Raw genomic sequence first — 22,049 nt, 5'->3', positions numbered from 1 at the left:
CTCTCTCTTCAAAGCTCTTTTCAACTTTCCCTTATGGTACTTGTTGACTATCGGTCTTGTGCCAGTATTTAGCCTAAGACAGAGTTTACCGCCTGCTTTGGGGTGCATTCCCAGGCAGCCCGACTCTAAGATGACCCAGTCCCAAAATGCCAGGGGCCACCACTGGCCTCACACCATCCACAGGCAGTGCCTTGATCAGAAGGACACAAGCATCCGAGAGCAGCACCGGGGAGTGGGTCATCTGCAAACCACATTTCCCACACCCCACTGCAGGATGGGGATTTGGCGCTGGGGTCTTCTCTGTTCACTCGCTATTACTGAGGGAATTCTGATTAGTTTCTTTCCCTCCACTAACTAATATGCTTAAATTCAGCAGGTTGCTACATCTGATCTGAGGTCACAGTCGGATGGGAACCCAGGGGCAGGTCTCATGTCTGATAATGTTCCACAGTTTGAAGAAACAAATTTAAATAATTGGCTCAGGAGGATGGGGTTAAGTATGGAATTTTGAGTCCCAGGTATCCTCAATCCAAAGGTCTTGTAGAGAATGGTGTGAAAATTGTTAAATAGCTTTTGAAAAAGGCCACTGCCACGTGTACAGATGCATATTTGACTATACTGAACTATAGAGCAGCACTAGTGACTCACTGACTGTTCCCTGCAGAGAGATTTTTTGGCAGGCAGCTGAGAACAAGACTCTGTAACTCAGTAGTAAGCCTGAGAGGCAATACTGACTTAGATACCCATCTATAAAAAGGGAAGTAAGGCCAGCCTGGCAATTACAGACCAGTCAGATTAACTTCAGTACCCAGAAAGATAATGTTGGTTTGTAGCTCATCTGGCCTTCTGGTGTGCTAGTTTCAAGCAAAGTTTCTCTGAACATATCAGCTACTATTACATCAGTAACTTGTGTGGTATTGCACAAATTGTTTTCCTGACTTTAACCTTTCCACAATGACAGATTCATCTGCCCTGAATTGAGATGCAGCTCACACATTTCTACTTTAGACTCCAGGGATTGGCCAGGCAGTGTACAAAATGATAGTTTCTGCTTCTTAGGATCTTTGGAGGCCGTTTGAAATAACAAAAAAATCACTTTTTCTTTTCATTCTCTAAAATCAGACCCATCTTTTTATTTATGGCTTTCATTTTCAGACCCCATCCAGAATGAGAATAACTAAGCTGGCAGCGTAGGCCTAAATGAAGTGTATTTTTGTGCTGCTTAATTTATCCTTGATTGTGGGGGGAAATCCTAAAAAAAAAATAAAGAAAGTTGATTTTCTGTGCAGAAGCTAGCAGAGATAAGCAAAGCTAGAGTGGGGCTGGGGAGAGGCCGCAGCAGGCAGATATATACCGCTCAGTGTCCCACTGCATGAGAAGGCTCTAGACACAACACATCCCACCAGCAGCTCCGTCGGCACTGGCATATACCCAGAGGCTGCAGCCCTCTGCAGAATGGGAAAGGAAACGTCTACTCGCAGCAGCCATTGCTGGGCATGCATAGACGCTGTGGAGTATTCAAAGGCCTAGCAGGGCAGGTGGCTATGGGTCCCCTGGGAGCAGCAGCGATATGTAGGGGGCTCATGTGAGGCCAAGTGCCCCCCTCCCCCGGCTGGCCTGCCGAGTGATGGGGGAGAGGGGATCTGACCTCCTGCTGCACCTGCCCACCTGGCATGGTTGGCGCCTGTCCCTGGCAGCAGGGCCCGGGCAGGAGGGAACCCGCTGCTGCTGCCACCTGTCCAGCCAAGCTCTCTCAGGCAGCTGCTGTACTGCACGGAATAGCGACCTGGAGTGGACGGCTTCAGCCGGCGTGAGAAGTGGTTCCATCCTGCTCTCCACCCAGCCTGGCTGCCAGGGAGAGTGACTGAACATGCCAGGGGGAGGCAGAGTGGGAGGACAGAGCGTCCCGTCCTCCACCCCCACCCCAGAGAGGATATGGGGAGGGGAAAGCATGGCAACCCCATGCTGGGCATAGGAAAATGGGGGCATTAGCTTGACAGAGATGATAAGTGGGACGGTCACATGTCCTCCCCTTTAGGTTGTGCCCCCCCACTCTGGGGGAGGAGCAAAGGCGGCAAGTTATAGGGGGCTGTGGTGCCCGTGCACCACCAATATTTGAGAATGTGGGCCTGGCTCCACCAATGTTTGGGCTTACCGCACTTTGGGGGCCCCAAGCTTCAGGGGAATGTGGGGTCCAGAGCAGTGTGGGCGATTAGCAAGGGGCCTGGTGCTCGCAGCAGCAAGCGACTCAGCCCCAGCCCATCTCTGCTCCAATCTACCCCACCCAGTGTCGCTTGGGGGAAGGGATGAAAGACGGAAAGAGGTGGGGCAGGGGTTTGGAGGAAGGGGTGGAATGTGGGGGTGGGGAGGGAGTGGAGCAGGGGCAGGTTGGGGCCGGATCACTCGCTGCTGCCGGCACCAGGCTCCCCGTTAACCTCTCATGTCACCCTGAACCCCGTGTCCCTCTGAAGCACAGGGCCTCTCAAAGCACAAGGCAGTTGGCCTGGTCCGTCCTATGGATGGGACGGCTCTGCTTGGACCTGTTCTGGACACCACCAAAAATTATATAAACCTGATGCCCAAGGGCAGGAGCATGAGTCATCTGTGCCTGGGAGCCCTATAAGAATTGGGGCTGACTGCCAGGGATGAGGTTAGACATGTGCAACCCATGCAATTGCCTCAGCCCTGAGCCAGCAAAGGGGCCTCCTGCCATGGTAACTGAGAGGGGTTCTTGTGAAGGTGGGTGCAGGAATCGAGCAGGAGAAGGTAGATAACAGGGGCAGAAAAATAGCTGGCGCAGGCTCTCGGCTGCTTGGCCATACAACATATGCCCAGTACAGGCCGCAGCTGTTGTTTGGGGCCTGCTGGAACCCCTAGGAAGAGCCGTGCTGAGCCCTACAGCCCACATTTGAGTTTGCTCAGGAAGGGGGGACTCCAAAAAGGATGGCTCTGCCGTGCACTCTGGTGAATGGGACCGCCCATGGCAGAGCCTTCAATTAGGTTAGAAGCACCCCTCCCCTTCCCTCCCCTCCTGCTGCCTCCTAGAAGCTCCAAATCCAACTCTGCTGGCAGCAGCAGCTGTGGTTTGCGGCTCTGTCCCCCGCGGCAGCAGGTCTGGCTTTGGCAAGAGCAGTGGTGATGGCTTTTGCAGCAGCAGTGCTGGTGCAGGGCATGGAACTGGGTGGGAGCAGAGCAGGAGGTGCAGAGTCAGGGATGGGAGGGGGTGAGTGAGGGAAGTGAGAACGTGGGACTTAGAATCATAGAATATCAGGGTTGGAAGGGACCTCAGGAGGTCATCTAGTCCCACCCCCTGCTCAAAGCAGGACCAATCCCCAACTAAATCATCCCAGCCAGGGCTTTGTCAAGCCTGACCTTAAAAACCTCTAAGGAAGGAGATTCCACCACCTCCCTAGGGAACCCATTCCAGTGCTTCGCCACCCTCCTAGTGAAAAAGTTTTTCCTAATATCCAACCTAAACCTCCCCCACTGCAACTTGAGACCATTACTCCTGCTTCGGTCATCAGGTACCACTGAGACCAGTCTAGATCCATCCTCTTTGGAACCCCCTTTCAGGTAGTTGAAAGCAGCTATCAAATCCCCCCTCACTCTTCTCTTCTGCAGACTAAACAATCCCAGTTCCCTCAGCTTCTCCTCATAAGTCATGTGCTTCAGCCCCCTAGTCATTGTTGTTTCCCTCCGCTGGACTCTTTCCAATTTTTCCACAGCCTTCTTGTAGTGTGGGGCCCAGAACTGGACACAGTACTCCAGATGAGGCCTCACCAATGTCAAATAAAAGGGAATGATCATGTCCCTTGATCTGCTGGCAGTTTCCCTACTTATACAGCCCAAAATGCTATTAGCCTTCTTGGCAACAAGGGCACGCTGTTGACTCATATCCAGCTTCTCATCCACTGTAACCCCTAGGTCCTTTTCTGCAGAACTGCTGCCTAGCCACTCGGTCCCTAGTCTGTAGCAGAGCATGGGATTCTTCCGTCCTAAGTGCAGGACTCTGCACTTGTCCATGTTGAACCTCATCAGGTTCCTTTTAGCCCAGTCCTCTAATTTGTCTAGGTCCCTCTGTGTCCTTTCCCTACCCTCCAGTGTATCTACCACTCCTCCCAGTTTAGTGTCATCTGCAAACTTGCTGAGGGTGCAGTCCACGCCGTCCTCCAGATCGTTAATGAAAATATTGAACAAAACCGGCCCCAGGACCAACCCTTGGGGCACTCCATCTGAAACCGGCTACCAACTAAACATGGAGCCATCGATCACTACCCGTTGAGCCCAACAATCTAGCCAGCTTTCTATCCACCTTATAGTCCATGCATCCAGCCCATACTACTTTAACTTGCTGGCAAGAATACTTTGGGAGACCATATCAGAAGCTTTGCTAAAGTCAAGGAAAAACACATCTGCTGCTTTCCCCTCATCCACGGAGCCAGATATCTCCTCATAGAAGGGAATTAGGTTAGTCAGGCATGACTTGCCCTTGGTGAATCCATGTTGACTGTTCCTGATCACTTTCCTCTCCTCTAAGGGCTTCAGAATTGATGGGCAGAGTGCACTGAGGTCCATCTTTTTGTTCCTCTAGCCCGGCACAGGGAGAGGGAGAAGGAGGAGGAGGTGGAACTTGCTGGTTGTTAAATCTTCCACTGGGAATCATACCAGCACAAAGAGGGGAGATTGTGGCCTGTTCTGCCTCACAAGGCACGAGCAGGCATGGGCTGAGCGATGGGACTTTCTAGTGCAGGTTTAGCCTGAGATTGTCTCAGTGCTCTTCTGTTTGCACCATCACCCTATTTAGACATTCCCCTTCTGCAGCCACAGCGCTGCTGGCAGAGGGAGCGCCTTTCTCTTGTACTCCCCAGGGGAGCCAGGCCAATAATGTCCCTGGCTGCCCAGGGTGCACTCTGCCCACAGTGTTCACAACGCAGGGCCAGGCACATTTGGGCTTTAATGCTATTGAACTGGCTTGTGTGTACAAACAAATCTCAGACGGGGAAATCATTGAGCAGCCTTTGCTTTATTGACAGAGGGGAAGGTTCTCCAGAGGCAGAGGCAGCATCTGAGGGTAATGAGTCACTAACACCACAGGAAGAATTGCATGACAGCAGTAGGAGCTGTCTGTGGTGCTTCTGGGAATGGAATCAAGCGACAACAGAGCCATGTAGGAGAGGAGACGTAACCTAGACAGAGCTGGCTGACATTTTTCAAACTACGAGTTTTTCTGTGGACAAACAGCTTTTGAAAAAAAATATGAAAATATCATTGATGTGGTTGTAATGTTTTGTTTGGCAGGAAAAAAACCCCTCTTTTGAAATGTTTTCAGCAATTCTTTTAGAAAATATTCTCATGTCAGTGACCTTTTTTTTTTCTTTAGAGAAAACCAGGATTTTGGTAAACGAGAAAATAAACTAACATTTTCAGATACTATATATCAGAGAGAGGAATTAAAAAAATTAAACACACAAAATCAAAACTGGGTTAATTTAGAATCCTTTGAAATGCAAACCACTTTAAAATTCAATCTTTTTCCCACAAAACTATTCTTATGTTTTTTACCAGCTCTAGTCCTTGTGCACTGTGCTGGGTAAGTGTGTACGATGATGTCTGCCCCCTCATGGCTGGTGGATAAAGAAAAGATCTTGTCATCTGCAGATTAATGTTCATTATGACAGCCCTATAATTGCTATATAAGAGCTAAGTTTAATTATTACAATTCCGTCCTTGATTAGCTACATGGGCCTCATTTTCATCTCTGCCATCTTGTAGGAATACTGGTACCCTTTGTTTGAAGCCCAGTTCACCCCATCAGCATAGCTTTCATGGGCTCCTTTCAGGTATAATCCATTCAGGTTGGACATATGACATCCCCGGTACCACCAGGCCCCTTTATAGGTTTCAGCACAGTTAATCTCAGACACGTCATTGTCCTGGTCATAGGTTGTAAACATCATGCCATTGTGGTCAGTTAAGGAATCCCCTGTAGAAACAATTGGGTTTATTTATTACGTGTTTTTACAGACACAAGGTGGGTGAGATAATCTCTTACTGTTTATTTTTTACATTTTTACAGTTCAGTTCCCACAGCCCAGCCTGGTGGTTCTGGAGTGGGGTTACTAAATTTCTCCCTTCACCAGGCAGCAGAAACTTCCCTGGGGTCCGGAGAGAGATTGCAGTTCTATTTCCAGAGAGGAACATTTTTCACCAGGCCATATTCTGACTATATCTCCACACAAGATTGGATAGGAAAGTCTTCAGCCTGTCATGACTTAAGACAAAGGCCAAAGTCAAAAAGGTGCTAATCAGGGAACTTATATTCACTGATGTTGCTTCCCTCAGAGCCCACGATGAAGATCCATTAAGAACTCATGGACAGCCTTTAAAGTACCTGTCAGGCATTTGCTCTCACCATCAGCATCAAGAAAATGGTTGTATAAGGATGGGGGATCCACAAGATCTTTCAGTCACCTTAAATGCCAACCAGATAGAAGTCATCCAAAAAGTTCAGCTATTTGGGTTCTACAGTGACCACAAACCTCTCACTGGATGAAGAACAAAATGTTTCCATTGCAAAGACTGCCACCACCTTCAGCAGACTAACTAAAAGAGCATGGAACAACTCACAGCTCATCATCAAGACCAAAATGCTAATGTACCAAACCTGCTTCCTCAGCCCTCTCATGTATGGTGGGGAAACATGGGCAACTTATGCTCATCAGGAGAAAAGGTTAAACAGTATCCACTTATGCTGTTTATGCTGCATACTCAACATCAAATGGGAAGATAAAGTTACCAATCCAGAGGTTCTTCGAAGAGCAAATTTGCTAAGTATGACAAGCAAAGATGACTGCACTGGCTGGGCCATCTGAGTAGGTTGGAAGATGGACGCATACCCAAGGACACGCTATAAGGGGAGCTATCAAAAGGAACAACAACAACAGGAAGTCTCAAGCTTCACTATAAAGACACAAGCAGACGAGATATGAAGGAATTGGAGTTAATCCTGACCGATGAGGAATCTTGGCAAGTGATCAGATTCACCCTACCACCACCCACCAGTTTTTTTAGCTTTTCCTCATAGGTCAGGTTTTCTAAACCTTTTATCATTTTTCTTGCTCTCTTCTGAACTGTCTTCAGTTTGTCCACATCAGTCCTAAAGTGTGGTGTCCAGAATTGGACACTATTCTCTCTGTGAGGCCTCACCCGTGCTGAGTAGGCCAGGACAAGAATCTACTGTTTCTTACATGCCACAGTCTTGAAAACACACCCAGAATGATATTAGCTTTTTGTGAAACTACATCACATTGTTGACTCATATTCAATTTGCGATCCACTCTAAACTCCAGTTCTTTTTCAGCAGTACTACCACCAAATCAGTTATTCCCCATTCTGAACTTGTGCATTTGATTAGTCTTTCTGACATGAATCACTTCGCATTTGTCTTTGCTGGATTTCATCTTGCTGAATTCAGATCAGTTCTCCAATTTGCCAAGGTCATTTTGCATTTTAATCCTGTCCTCCAAAGTGCTTACAAACCCTCCTAGCTTGGTACCATCTGGAGATTTATAAGCATATGCTCCACTCAGTTATCCAACTCATTAATGAAAATATTGACTACTACCAGACTCAGGACGGGCCCCTGCAGAACCCCATTAGCTACATGCTCCAAGCTTACCATTGATAAGTACTCTTTCAACCAGTTGTGTACCCACCTTACAGTAATTGTGCCTAAACTGCATTTCCCTAGTTTGCTTATTTACAATGCCATGTGGGATTTGGTCAAAAGTCTTACTAAAATCAAAATATATCATGTCTACTGCTTTCCCTTATCCACTAAGCCAATAACCCTGTCAAAGAAGGAAATTAGGCTGGTTTGACATAATTTGTTCATGAGAACTCCATGGTGGATATTGCTAATTAATCCTACGGTCCTCTAGGTGTTTACAACTTGATTGTTAAATAATTTGAGTGAGTATTTTTCCAGGTATCAAAGTTAGGCTGACTGGCCTAAAGTTCCCCAGGTCCCGTTTGTTCCCCTTTTTAAAGATAGATACTATGTTTGCCCTTCTCCAGTGCTCTCAGACCTCACCCATCCTCCAGGAGTCCTCCAGATAATTTTTAATGGTTCTGAGATTGTTTCAGCTAGCTATTTTATTCCCTTAGGATGAGTTTTGCCAGGCCCTCCCGACTTGAATATATCTAACTTATCTAAATATTGTTTAACTTTTCCCCCACTATTTGGGCTTGTTGTTAATAGTGTGTTGAGTATGTTATCACCAGTAAACTTTTGAGTGAAGATTGAAACACACTAGTCATGAAACACCCAAGCCTTCTTGATGTCAACAGTTATTAGCTCTCCATTCCTGTTAAGTAAGGAACTACACTTGCTGTCATCTTTCTCTTACTGCTGTTAATATGTGTAAAGAATCCCTTCTTATGGATTTTTCTGTTCCTTCTTAGGTGTAACTTATTTCGTGCCTTAATCTTTTTTATTTTGTCTCTACATGGGTATGCTACTCTTTTATACTTCTCTTTAACAGTTTGCCCATGTTTCCACTCCTTCCTTTCCTTAGAATAAAGAAATCTGTGATTTCATGATCACTTTTACCCAAATTGTCTTCTGCCTTCAGATTCGCTCCCAATTCCTTCTTGTTGGTCAGAATTAAGTCTAAAATGGCTGGTCCCCCTGGTTACTTCCTCCACAAAATGGTGTCCCCATTACATTCCAAGGGCTTATCACAAGTTTTGTTTTTCCAACAAACATCTGGGCAATTAAAGTCCCTCATTACTATAGTACACCTGTATCAAGAGATCATGTCTATTTATTATGCTTTTTTTCTTTCCCCAGAGACTGTCAGTTGGTCTGCCTCTCGCCTCCTCCTGGAGCAGAGAACAAGTGTATTTACTCTGGCTGTATAATTCAACACCTCCTCCCATTTTACCTTGCCTGTCCTTCCTAAACAAGCTGTACCCTACTATACCAATAGTCCAGTAATGAGACTCATCCCACCAAGTTTCGGTGATGCTACTTAAGTGGTAAATTTACTATTGTACTAATCCTTCCAGCTCTTCCTGTTATTCCCCATCCGCCTTGCATTTATGTATCGGTATCTGAGATTTTGAGTATATGCCTCTACTAGTTACTCTCTTCTTCCTCCTCTGACCCTACATGTCCCCGCTCCCAAAAAATCTGGCCCTCTGTTAAGATGGCCCTTTTTTATGCCTAGCTGTTGGCTTTTGTCCCCTGCCCCTTTTAAACCTAGTTAAAAGCCCTTCTCCCTAGTTGATTTGTGGGTCTGCCTAAGCAATCCTGCAGTGATGTGTAGAAGACTCTGCATGGCACAAACTATTTCTGTCTCTGGTATGCAGGGGTCTGGATGCATAGTTTGCATGACATGGGGCATATGTAACCACTCAATGACTTGTACCAATCCTGATGTGTCTATGTAGTTTAATTCAGATATTTCTATGGGGCATTAAGATCTAATTTAGGAAAGCAACCAGGAGTAGCTGTGCCTACTTCTCTTTACTCTGCTTTCAGATCTCCACTAGGCAGGATATCCATATTATACTATATGTTTTGTTGTCACCAAACCTTGTGTTTTTCCTTTAATAGTTCAGCAGGAGAATAACTGATGCTTCCTGACACATCACTTCCACAGATTACATTGCCTTTTGCTTCTGCCATAGAATACTCTGCATCACTTTTGCTTTCCATTTTTCCATCTGCCACAAAGGATAAAGTATGAGCTGAGAATCTACCTGCAGTGCCATTAACAAAGGGCCCAATGAACAGCATGTATTTCGAAGATTCTTCTGCAACTCTGAATGACGAGAAGAGAGCAAATGTATAGTTGTTGTCAAAATCTCTGAGATCGACGTGAAGCTCCTGGGGACCTTTAGAAAAGAATTTGAAAGCAAAATGTTCAGCACCTTCCATTTGTTTTTATTATTATTATTATTATTATTATTATTATTATTATTATTATTATTATTATTGATTGCTTTTATTGCAGAAGCCCCTAAATACTCTAAACACGAATCAGGCTCCATTATGTTGGGACCATTATGATCATCTAATTTAAATTGCCTGCATTACACACATCATAGAATCTCACCCACTGATTCTCGCATCAAGCCAATATCTTCATATCAACCTTTATCAATTCAATTTCTGCCCACCAACCTAACCTCACTATTAAAAATCTGCTCCGTGTTATGCTTTGCTAAGGTAGTTCATAATCTATGACCTCATCCATGCTGTAACATCCCTTATTGCTGTACTGTGGGTGAACCACCAAAGGACCAAATGCTGCTCCATTAATCATGACTGGAGCCAGCCCAGCTACCACAGCATTATTGGTTTCAATAGCTTTGTGTGGCAAGACTGGGATGTAAGGAACAGGAAGGGGTGTCTGGAGCAGACTGGTTAGCTCTATCGATAGTACAAATTTATACCCTGTATCCATGGTTAAAATGTGGGAACAAAGCTTCACGGAGAAGGTTGTTGTAAGGAAAAGAATGCATCACTGATGTCTTTACCAAGGGATGTTAGCAGGTGGATATTGTCGTTCCCCAGCCAGAATTCTGACAGCTGGCTGCCAAAACCTCTTTTGTATGAATTCCAGTCACGGTAAAAATTCACAGAACCATCCACCCGCCTCTGGAACACCTGCAGGGAAACAGGAGGTTCTTAGCTGGGAAATCCCACATTGATTTCCATCCTACTAGAGCAGGAGACCAGAAACCCTGAGACTGTAAATCACTGGATGAGATTTAATGGGGTCAGATCTGTTTCAGTCTCAGATGACTATTGCAGATGGAGGCTTGTCCCACAGGATCATATTGAATCTTGGCAGCAACTGCACTAGATTAAAGGATCACATGGTCTGAAATCTATAGCACTGGTCTAGCAATCAGGAGACCTGGGTTCTATACCCAGTTCTGCCATTTGGGCAAGTCACATCACCTCTGCTTTCTGTGTGGCCCTTTCTCTGCCTTGTCTATGGAGACTGTGAGCTGTAAGGGACAGGGGCTGTCTCTCAGGGTGTGTGTTCAGCACCCAGCACAATGGGACCCTGATCTTCATCACATTCTCTAGGCACTACTGGGATATAAATAAGCAGAATAATAAATTGGAAGGGTTAAATGTGAGGTACATACAGGGTTCAAACCCCTCAGCTCCCTAGAACACTCTCTCCTCTCAAACTCAGGGGCTGCCTGAGCGATAGAGCAGCTGAGGCAACGGGCCTGTGACAGAAGTGGAAGGAAGAAGGAATTCTGGTTCCAGAGTCTGGGCTGCTATTGAGGAGGCTCTGAGAGCCAGACAGAGAATAGCCAGGAGACGGGAAACCTGGTTAACTGTGTCAGACTAGTGACAAATGTCCCCTCAAACCAGGTGTTTTAGAGTCTAAAGCTCTGGGTTCCCTCCAGACCTTCACAACCAAGTTATCCCCACAACGAAAAATTATGGAGGATTAGAAGGGCTCAGGAAGAGTCTGTTTATTATTTCAGCTAACCATGACGAGCTAACAGCTTCAGCCCTTCTGTCCTCATGCTTTTCTACTAACTACAACCCACTGGGTAAGGGCCACCTCCCATTTTTGGGACAGAAAATGTTTTTTTGTTCAATAAATAATGTCCAGTGAGCTTCATTATGCTCGGTTCTTACAATCCATCCTCCACCATCTGTGTCCATGTCACACAGCACGGTCATGGCGTTACAGTCATGGGGGTAGATGGTGTACCAGCCGCTCATGATTTTCCCCCTAGCTAACAGCTCCTTGCAGTTCTTTGCTCCTGGTTGAAAAAGGAATTGAAATATATAAATTGGTTGTATAACTGTTCTTGTACTGGGATTCATAGGCTGCTTTATGTTGCACTGAGGGCTATATCATTTGCAGAATTAGGTAACTGGAAAACAATCTTTGAGCCACATCTCCTCTCCTCCCCACTGTAGTGTTTGGGAATTGGGTAGTATCCCTTTAAATAGTTTGTGGTCCCTCTGCGTTCTGTCTTTGGAAACCTACCACGACAGCAGCGTATGTACCCATCTACGCTTTTCAGGCTCTCTGTAGTTAGCAAACCAAATTATTTAGACTCCAATGTGCCAGTGTGGTGGTATGAAGTTTGTTTGCAAGAGGAAAAGACACAACCACCTATCCAACTCATGTGTTCTGTGTGAGACCAGCTCATCCTGTTTGCAAGTGAACCCATCAGGTGAAGGAGAAAGATTCACTGGCCAATTGCTAACAGCTTTGCGGATACTTTGAGAACAGCAAATGTGGTAAATAACAGATGTATTTTTTTTGCAATTTGTCTATCTCTAGTGGGTTTTTATGTTTGGGTCTCTGGATGGAATGAGATGATATTTAGTGGTCATAAGAAACACTCACCTTTCTTACACTGTATGTCTTCCAGGTCTTCCTCCACTGGTCATGAAAAGAAACAAAATAGAAAGTGAAATGGAACTAGAAAATGTTCTACTGTCATTTAAATTATGTAATTGGCCAACAGTGACAGCTGGGATAGCAAAGTACTAGTTATCTTGAAAATGCTCTAGACAGGTTTTATTTGTGAAAATCCAAGTGCTAATGGATTCACACACATCTTTCATCTGAGTCTTCCAGCTTGAGCCATTGAGATGGCTCTCATTATGTAGCCAACACTATTTTGTAACCCTCTCATGAGGCTCCTACTTGCATGGCTAAGAATTGGTCCTTAATAGACTAAATTAATTGCTGGTCAGTACATAGAAGCAATGTCCACAAAGTCAGGGGAGTTGCATATGCTTACATTAGCTGTGAATTTGACTCAATATTTTTTTTAAAAAAAATTCCAAGTGACAATGGGAGAATATCAGTTAAACAAAGTACTGGTAGAAAAAGGGTCATTCCTTTAACTGGACATTTAAACAAGATCCATTGTTTTGTGATTCGTTCTCCGCACTCCCAGTATATTGGAAATATAAAGAGAGGTAGGAGAAAGTAACCTTTTTTGGGATACACATCCAGATCTACAGATTTCACTTACGTTTCAGCTGTTCTCTCTAATACCAAAGGTCATCTGGCTAGCATTGTTCCAGATGTCACAACACATGGATGGCCACCTGTTTTTGTAGATGGGGCTATTTCTTTCTTTGTAAAGCCCAAATCTTACAGGGGAATCAGTGGGCTTGATATTGTGGACATGGTAACTATTCACAAAGCAAGCTTCTTAAACCACTTAATTTTTAGTGCTGCAGAAATAAAACTGAAAGGATGTGCTCAGAATTGCTGGTCAATAACTAGAAGCAATGCCCACCAAGTCAGGGGAGTTGCATATGCTTACACTAGCTCTGAATATGACTCAATATATATATTTTTTTAAATTCCAAGTGACAATGGGAGAATATCAGTTAAATAAAGTACTGGTAGAAAAGAGGTCATTCCTCTAATGGGACATATAAATAGGATCCATTTCTTGTAGTTCATACTCCCCACTCCCAGTATGTATGAAATATAAGGAGGGATAGGAGAAAGAAGCCTTCTCTAGGATACACTTCCAAATCTACAGATTTCACTTACATTTCTACTATTCTCTCTCATACCAAAAAAGTCATCTGGCCAGCATTGTTCCAGACATTACAACACATGGATGGGCACCTGTTTTTATAGGTGGGGCTATTTCTGTCTTTGTAGAGCCCAAATCTTACAAGAAGATTGATATAGATATTGTGGACATGGGGTGGACATGTTAACTATTCAAGCTTTCTAAACCACTTAATTGTTAGTGCTGCAAAAATAAAACTGAAATGATGTGCAGAGTATAAAGGAGAATGCAGAGGGTCTCACCAGCTGTTCCAGGGGCTCCCGTAGCTCCCAGGGCTCCTTTATCTCCTAAAAAAAGAACTCAGAATAAAATCCTTGTTTTGCCTGTAGGTCAGCTACATAATTCAACATCTCACTACAACAATCACTTGGGTTTAATTGTGTCGAGAGGCTAGTTCAAGGTCTATGCACCACTTACATACACTCTGCACAATCTGTTAAAGTTGGCATTTTGTGGGACTTAAGTGATGTACATTGCCAACTCATGATTTTGTCATGACTCTCATGATAATTATTCTTTTCCTTAAAGCCCAAGCTCCTGGGGTCAAGTGGATATGACATAATTGCAGCCATCAGCCTAAAAAAAAGGTAAGTTTCTAACCCTCAAAGCTACGGCGAAAGCCTCAAAATGTGACCCCAGTGCACCCTAAATACTCAAAAAGGCAAATAAAAAGAACACCACATCTATTATTTTTACATAATCTCATGATTCTAAAACCAGTCTCCTGATTTTTGATGAACCTGACTTAAATTTTTCAGAGATTTGGGGCTGGTAGTACTGCATGTATCTTATCTTGTCTTTTGCATTGGCTGACATGAAATAGCCAGTGGCTACGTCTCCACTGCAGCTGAGTTCTATTTCCTGTGGCTGCATAGGACTCATGGCATATCAAACATTATAATTAGAGCTGGGTGAAATTTTTCAGGCTAAAATTTTATTCACAATTTTGAAATGTTCCAACTGCTCATTTCAGAGCAACGTTTTGTTTTGTCATTTGTCTATTAAACAAAAACAAAAAGGGGACATTTCTTGTTTAACTGGACCCAATTTCATTTCAGCTTTTTTGTTTGGCAAGAAGCTGGAAGGAAAAATTGTACAATGACACAGGCCAGGAGGAGGGATTGTTGCTCCCAATTTCTCTGTCACCATGAATAGCACCATAAGGTGCTCTGCAGTGTGAAGAATCATCTGAGGTCTCTCACCTTTCACTCCAGGGGCACCAGCAGGACCTCTTTCTCCTGATTGAACAAAAAATAAGATAGTAAAGACTGATCAGAGATACCGATATCTTGACAGTGGATCAGAACTGAAATTCTGTTGCAATAATAAACCTTTTATTGTCAAATATAGAGTGAAGGGAAGCTATGGTGATTTTTCGAGCCCAGATATTAGAGCAATTGGTGTTGTATAACTAGCTTTAAGAGATATTTGATTAAAAACTTATTTCCTGTTCTTAGGTCACCTGTAGGAAAACACCTTTCTCTGCCGTTTGTTACTTTACCTTTTGAGCCAGTTAGTCCCACCTTTCCAGGGATCCCCCGAGGTCCCCGTTGTCCTGCAAACACAGAAAACTGACTGAATAGTTTCCAAGGTAGCACAAATATTTAGTTCATAATCCCCACCCACCACCCCAACTTGGAATTACAATAAGCCATCTGTGTCGAAATTCACATAATGTATCTGCATCTGGCTCGCTGACTCCCTGATCTCACATCAGGATCCACTAGTATGGACTCTTGCATGGAGGCCCATTGAAGTCAAAGGGACAGGCACATCTTGCTGCCAGGTGAGAACAGATCAATGAAATGTGCCTCAGATAACCTCTGGGAGGTAAAGGACCATTATAGCCATTATACTGAGGAGAAAACTGAGGCTCAAAGAGAGTGATTTGACTAAGGTCACACAGCGAGCCAGTGACAGAGATGGGGCAAGAACCAGAAGACTTGGTTCCCAATCTGACAACCCAAAGGGAATGGACAATATTTCAGAGCTTGCTTATTCTGAATCTCCAATCCCTTGCCACAGGATACGGGAGATGCCATGTGAGTTTCCTCACATCAGGGTTGAGGAGAATCTCCAAAGTCTGAGCATATTACAAAAATAATTCCCATTTACCTCAGCACCTAGCCATCCCTGGTTCCCATTCAGTGCCTGAGAATGTACCTTGCATTCCTGCATTTCCTGAGTCTCCTCTGGGCCCTGTGGCACCTGGAATTCCAGGGCAGCCTTGGTAAATGGAGAGTTTATCGGTACTGTTGAAACCCTCTAAGCTCATGTCTGGGGAAAGAAATGAACCCATAATCAATGATTGTTAGGTTCTCAGGATCTGAAATATTCTGCAGAAATCCGGAGGGATAAACCCAGCAAATGAAAGCCTACATAGTTCCTTGGTTTTCTTTTCTCTATTAGTGACAAATCCAACATTTTCTTCAGTTTTAAGCATTTCAAAGACAATGCCCTAATATGAAAAGTTGGGGATTATTACTATTAGTCTTTGTTTTAAGTTATTGTGAAAACAAAAGTTTAAAAGAAATTATTAAATATTTGTATTTAAAAGAAATCACTGCAAAGTTCATTTTGATGTACACATCCCTCTGCAATGTTTGACCTGACTCTTGCAGCTTGTGTCAGATCATGAGAATCTTTTAACGAAATTAACTACAGAGAAACAAAAGTGGAATGAAATGCAGAGGAAGAACAAATAGCTGCCATTCAGTGAAAATATTGTGCAAAAGTAAAATAATTTTAAAAACAATTGCTCTTAGAAGCTCAGGAAATACATTTTAAAGAATTAAATATGTTTTTTAACCTAACAGTCCCCTCTCTATATTATACACATTGTGAGATTTAAAATTATTTATAGGGACATCACTGGAGAAAAATAGGGACATGCCTGTTAACTCCATTGAGCTCTATTGATGTGGAAATTTTTGAGGTAAACAAAATGGGGGTGGACATGGTTAATATTCCCGGTGACACAGGAACTCTTCCTCCAAATATGGAACATTTGGGCATAAACTGTACATAGCAAATGATTTTCAAAATGATCATAGATGTAAGGAGATGAAACGAGAAAGCAATATTACTCTGAAATAGTATAATAATTTATGCATAAGATGGCAGAGCCTGCATTCAATCCTTATTTAGCAAACGACACATTTCCTTCCAAGAGACCATTTGCCTGAATGATGTCTGCACAAATGTGACTAAATCTTGCATAAGGATTTCCAGGATTTCATGATGAAGTAAAATAAACCTTCAAATGCTGCTGGATTCTCAATGTGAATGTGTTGACATGGAAAGAGTTGTGTAGTGGATTTGTGGTGATAGATACCCAACAGCTGCAATTTTACAAATAATCATCTTAATTTGGTCAACATGAATTTTAAAAGACAGTAAATGAACATGAGGGAGAGGAGGTCAAGTCAATTTTTGAAGAGTCTCAATAAAGACAAGAGACAACAATTTCACATTATTTGCAAAAACTGTGTCCTATTTTTTGAACACTTCTAGTCTGTGACGGGCACTTCTGCAATAGAGAGTAATTTCTACAAAGGAATTTTGTACAGAGAAGCTGTTCTTCTTATTATTTAAAAAGCACCATAAGCAGGCAAAGCACTTTATAGACATGTAGGACAAGAAACATTCCTGAACAGTTCCCAGTTCCCCAGGGTAGGGCAAGAACCACACTATGAAACGCAGTTGGGAACAGGATTGTTTTTCACTCACCTGGGCAGGTGTCCTGAGCCTGGCAAACTGCTGCTGCTAGACAGAGTAAAGAGAGGAGGGTTTGCTGGGCAGCTCTCCCCATGGCTAGTGCTGGTCTCTGCAACAGCAGCTCCACTTGTCTTCTCCCCACCTCCTCCTCTACTTTAGTATTTCAGTCCCTGTAAGCCTTTTATATGCAATAACGAAGAGCCTAGAGCAAATAAAGCTCTCTGCCTCCGGCATCTCAGCGCCTCCTTCCCACTCTCCACATTCCAGCAGTTTCCATTGAGATATTTATGCTGCAGCGGTCACAACCATAGCTGATAAAATGGTCTGATAGGACATGGTCAGTACTGGACAGGCAGCTGTTGCTTCCCCCGCAGAGCGAACACAGTATTCTGCAATGATAATTATTGAACAGAACCGGTCTGAACCTTTGCTCACAAAGTTGAGTCATGTGAATGTGTCTTCTGAAATATTAAAATACGGTGCCAAATAATGAGGCCAAGCTGACTTTCTCCATCCCTTCAAAGCCCTCTGTTGGCTTCAGTGGGAACCTTTGGGTGAACACGGAGAGCAGGATTGGGTGAATTTACTAGCCAACTGCTCTGTTATTATTATTTGTATGACAGTAGCCACAGGAGAACTTGTGTCAGATTGGACCCTTCTGTGTTGAATGCTGTGCAAACCCACAGTAGGAGAAAGTAATAGAGGGATAGGTTCCAAGACCAGAAGTGACCATTGTGATCATCTTGTCTCACCTCCTGTATAACACAGGTCACAGCACTTCCAAAAATAATTCCTAGGGCAGAGCTTTTAGAATAACATCCAATCTAGATTTTAAAATGGTCAGTGATGGAGAATCCACCACAACCCTTGGGAAATGGCTCCAGTGGTTAATCACGCTCACCTTTAAATATTTACAACTTTATTTCCAGTCTGAACGTGTCCAGCTTCACCTTCCAGCCATCTCTTTCCCAAACACCTTACAATCTAAATAGCCAAGACAAGTGAAGGGTGGAAGAGAAGAATTATTATCCTGATTTTTTTCAGTGCTCTGTGTGCCTGTGTCATAGAAATGATAAATAATAATGATGCATGCCCAAGCCATATCTGCTCATATACCACTGCTGCATTTTTTTGTATTTACATGTGATTTTTCAGTGACTGCTGCATGGCGGATGCTATTGATGGCAGATCACTGCCGAGGTTCATTTCTTTATGCGCATGTGTGTTTGTATGATTCCAGTCTGTACCGCAAGAAGGCAGCTGCTGTTCTGCTTCTGTGCAAAGGACATTTCCTCTCTTTACACTAGGGAGGCGTGATGACACTTCCAAATGTGGTATTGTGGTTTGTAATTGGAATCAGAGACTCAAAGCTGCAAAAGAGACTTTTGTAAGATATAGGTCTCACTTTGGATAAAGCAGTAAGTCTGTGTTCGGCAGCAGAAATCATTCAACAGAATAGAAATTATGGAAGGAAAGCAGAAAATTGCCACACTGGATAAAGTGACAACAGGGACAAAAAACTGGCCAGCAGTCAGTCAGTACAAAACAAACAACATAGAGATGCATGAAAAATGCAAAGCACAAGAGTTTGTAAAAGCTTCAAGGATTGCTCATGATGTGGACAAAAATGATGTCAACAATGCCCAGCTTCTGGTAATTGCTGCAATACAGTAACTGCTCACTTAACGTTGTAGTTCTGTCCTGAAAAATTCAACTTTAAGCGAAACGATGTTAAGTGAATCCAATTTCCCCATAAGAATGAATGTAAATGGGTGGGGGAGGGTGTTAGGGTCCAGGGATTTTTTTGTATTTGCCAGACAAAAGGCATTATCTACAATTTTAAACAAGCAATTTAATACTGTGCTACAATCATCATTGCTGAGTATGAAGCTTGGTTGAGGTGGTGGCTTCAGAAAGTGGAAGAGGGTGGATTGTCCAGCTGCTCTATTGCTGAACTTTCTGAACCCTTGTTGGGACTGATCTCATAAATTTAAGGTATCTTAACGACACTTCCAGTGCTACTACCACCTATTCATAAATGGATTAAGACATAATTTTTTGTCCTTGCATCATGGAAATTGGTTTTTATTGGATTTGAGATGCCCTTAATTATTCATCCTTTCGTTGCCTTGAATTCTGAACACCCCTTTCCCCAAGCCCCCACCCCCGACCGGCCTCTTCTCCCCCTCCCCCTCCCCCTTTACTTCGCATGCTGCACCCTCACTTCTCCACCCTCCCTCCTGCCTGGGGCAATGAGCTGGCTTGTGGCGTTTAGGAGGATGGAGGGAGGGGTAGGAGTGAGGACTTAGCGTGCAGGCTCCCTCTCCCTCTCCCCTAACCTCCTGCCCAGGGCAATTAGCTGGTTTTCAGTATTCAGGAGGCAGGGGAAGTGGGGGGCCTGCGCACTGAGTCCTCCCTCCTCCCCCCTCCCTCCTGCCTCCTAAACACTGTAAGCCAGCTAATTGCCACCGGCAAGAGGCAGGTGGAGGAGGGGGCAGGCGCTGATCTGCTGGGTCTGCCAGTAGGCTCTAGGGGGGGAGGGGGCGGCATAGGGATGCTGACAGCTGTGGAGAAAGCAGGCAGCCAAACAACGTAATAGTGGAGCATTGCACAACTTTAAAGGAGCATGTTCCCTAATTGATCAGCAACGTAACAATGAAACAATGTTAACTGGGACGACTTTAAGTGAGGAGTTACTATATTTGTAAGAAATACAATCATTGTGCCAAAGTCTGCAACCACGTTCGGCAACTGCGGAAGAGGAAGCGAAACTTATATGCTTATGCAAGTAAACCAGGAAGAGAGTACAGGCAATGTCTCAGGGGTTCTATCTAGGGAGCTGTATCCGAAAAGGAAGGAAAAGATGAATGGGCAATTTCCTTAGACACTAATGGGACTCTTATAACCTACAAATTGTGCACTGATGCTCAGGCGAATGTTGTTTCAGGTATTACTGTTAAAAGGTTGGAAAAAACTCAGGGAACATGGTGAGCGAACAGGTCAAACTGAAAGCTTATAATGGGGGAAAACTCATACCTACATGTGTACTAGCAGTAACAGTAAAAGATCAAACAGAATTGTTGGACTCTGAGATAGTGCAAGGGAATAAAGCAAGTACATTGGATTTAAAAACATGCCCAGCCCTTGGGCTGATACAAAGAGTGCACGTGGGAGAGAAAGTAAGGGACACATTATCCAGAACATTTGATAAAACTGTGATAGAAACAGGGGTGGAGTAAGACAGTGCACATCAGACGGATAAAAAAAGAATTGTCCAGCCTCAGACAGGAAGTGAAAAGAATTTTCTCAGGCTACAGCTAATGATGAGACTTTACAGAGGGTATTAAGGCTATTACTGCAGGGTGGCCAGGACATAACATACCATGTCCCTATTTACAGTTTAAAGCAGAACGATCTGTTATTGATGGCATGTTGTTTGGAGGAAATTGGAGAGCAGTACCTAAGATGTTACAAGCTGACATGCTCACTAGTATACAGGAAGGGTACTTGGGTATGGCAAAAGGTAAATACGGAGCTCGAGAGAGAGACTGTATTGGCTGCAAATGAACAATGAGAGACAAAACTGTTAAAATGTGTTAAACATGTCAAAAATACCAACGAAATAGAAAAAAGATCCTATGTTTTTACATAATAAACAGTTAAGAGCGTGGTATGAAATTGTCATGGGTTTAGTTACCTATGCTGGTAAAAACAATGTTTTGATGGTGGATTGTTATTCTCACTGGCTTCAGTGACGATGCTAGTATTAACGCAGTGATCTTCTCACTTGATATGAAGGATCCTCCGGAGGCATCATTGGTGGTACCTCTCCAGACTCTTGAGTTGCTGTCGATAGGTCACCCAGGTTTTGCATCTGTGAAAGAGTGTAGGAATAACAATTGTCTTATAGACCTGGATCTTGGTGTCCTGCTGCAGGTCACAGTCCATGAAAATGCATTGGAGTATTTTCCCAAAGGAAGCACTTGCACAGTTTATCCTGTTTTGAATCTCACTGTCAATTTTTGCGTTTTGAGAAAGTTGGCTACCAAGGTAGCAGAAGTGCTCAACTGTCTCCAAAGTCTGCCCCTAAATGTTGATGTGTGGTAAGTCATGTGCAAGGCCTGAAGCAGGCTGATGGAGCACTTTAGTCTTCTCAATAGTGACTGAGAGTCCTAGTCTTGGGTAATCTTGTGCAAAAAAATCCACTCTGGACGGAAGATCATTCTTAGTCAGTGTGAGGATGGCACAGTCATCAGCATATTGAAGATCAGTAATGGATGCCCTGAAGATGTCAAAGATTACAAAGCCACCCATTCATTCTGTATTGAATGTCCACTCCACTAGGGAGGCAGTCTTTAACGAGTACCAAAATGGCTGCTAGATAGATGGAGAACGGAGTTGGGACAATAATGCATCCTTGCTTGAATCCAGTTTTGATGACAAAAGGGTCAGTCTCCAGGCCATTACAGAGAATGGTGGCAGTCATCTGATCATGAAGAATACTTAGTCCCTTCATACATTTTGGAGGACAGCCAAATCTATCCAGCGTCATCCTCACTGAAGCCATTGTCACCAGCATTGAAGCAATGATCCTCATGCACCAGTTAACAGTTGCGCTGAGAGTGGGGAGACTCATCCCCCTCACGGCCATCATACCACATCCCCCGTGAGGTGGGGACAGTGGAGCATGGGGCAAGGTGCGGAAGCGGTCATCTTCCTCGGCCCCGGGATGCAGCAAA

The 22,049-nt window shown here is 44.0% G+C and overlaps 1 protein-coding gene across 1 annotated transcript; it reads right to left on the bottom strand.

The window, feature by feature from the left end:
- Positions 1-5,735: 5,735 nt before the first annotated feature.
- LOC115636014 (ficolin-1-like) lies at positions 5,736-17,440 on the bottom strand. The gene is made up of 10 exons (XM_030535566.1): positions 17,323-17,440; positions 15,757-15,870; positions 15,095-15,148; positions 14,796-14,831; positions 13,836-13,880; positions 12,399-12,434; positions 11,675-11,802; positions 10,546-10,675; positions 9,766-9,900; positions 5,736-5,983 (listed from the first exon to the last, which is right to left on the bottom strand). Exons 1-10 carry the CDS (start codon positions 17,402-17,404, stop codon positions 5,736-5,738), a joined length of 1,008 nt encoding a protein of 335 aa, XP_030391426.1. The 5' UTR covers positions 17,405-17,440.
- Positions 17,441-22,049: the final 4,609 nt, after the last annotated feature.

This window comes from Gopherus evgoodei, chromosome 16, assembly GCF_007399415.2.
Source record: "Gopherus evgoodei ecotype Sinaloan lineage chromosome 16, rGopEvg1_v1.p, whole genome shotgun sequence".
Lineage (NCBI taxonomy): Eukaryota > Metazoa > Chordata > Testudines > Testudinidae > Gopherus > Gopherus evgoodei.
This window is presented reverse-complemented; position numbering and strand designations above follow the sequence as displayed.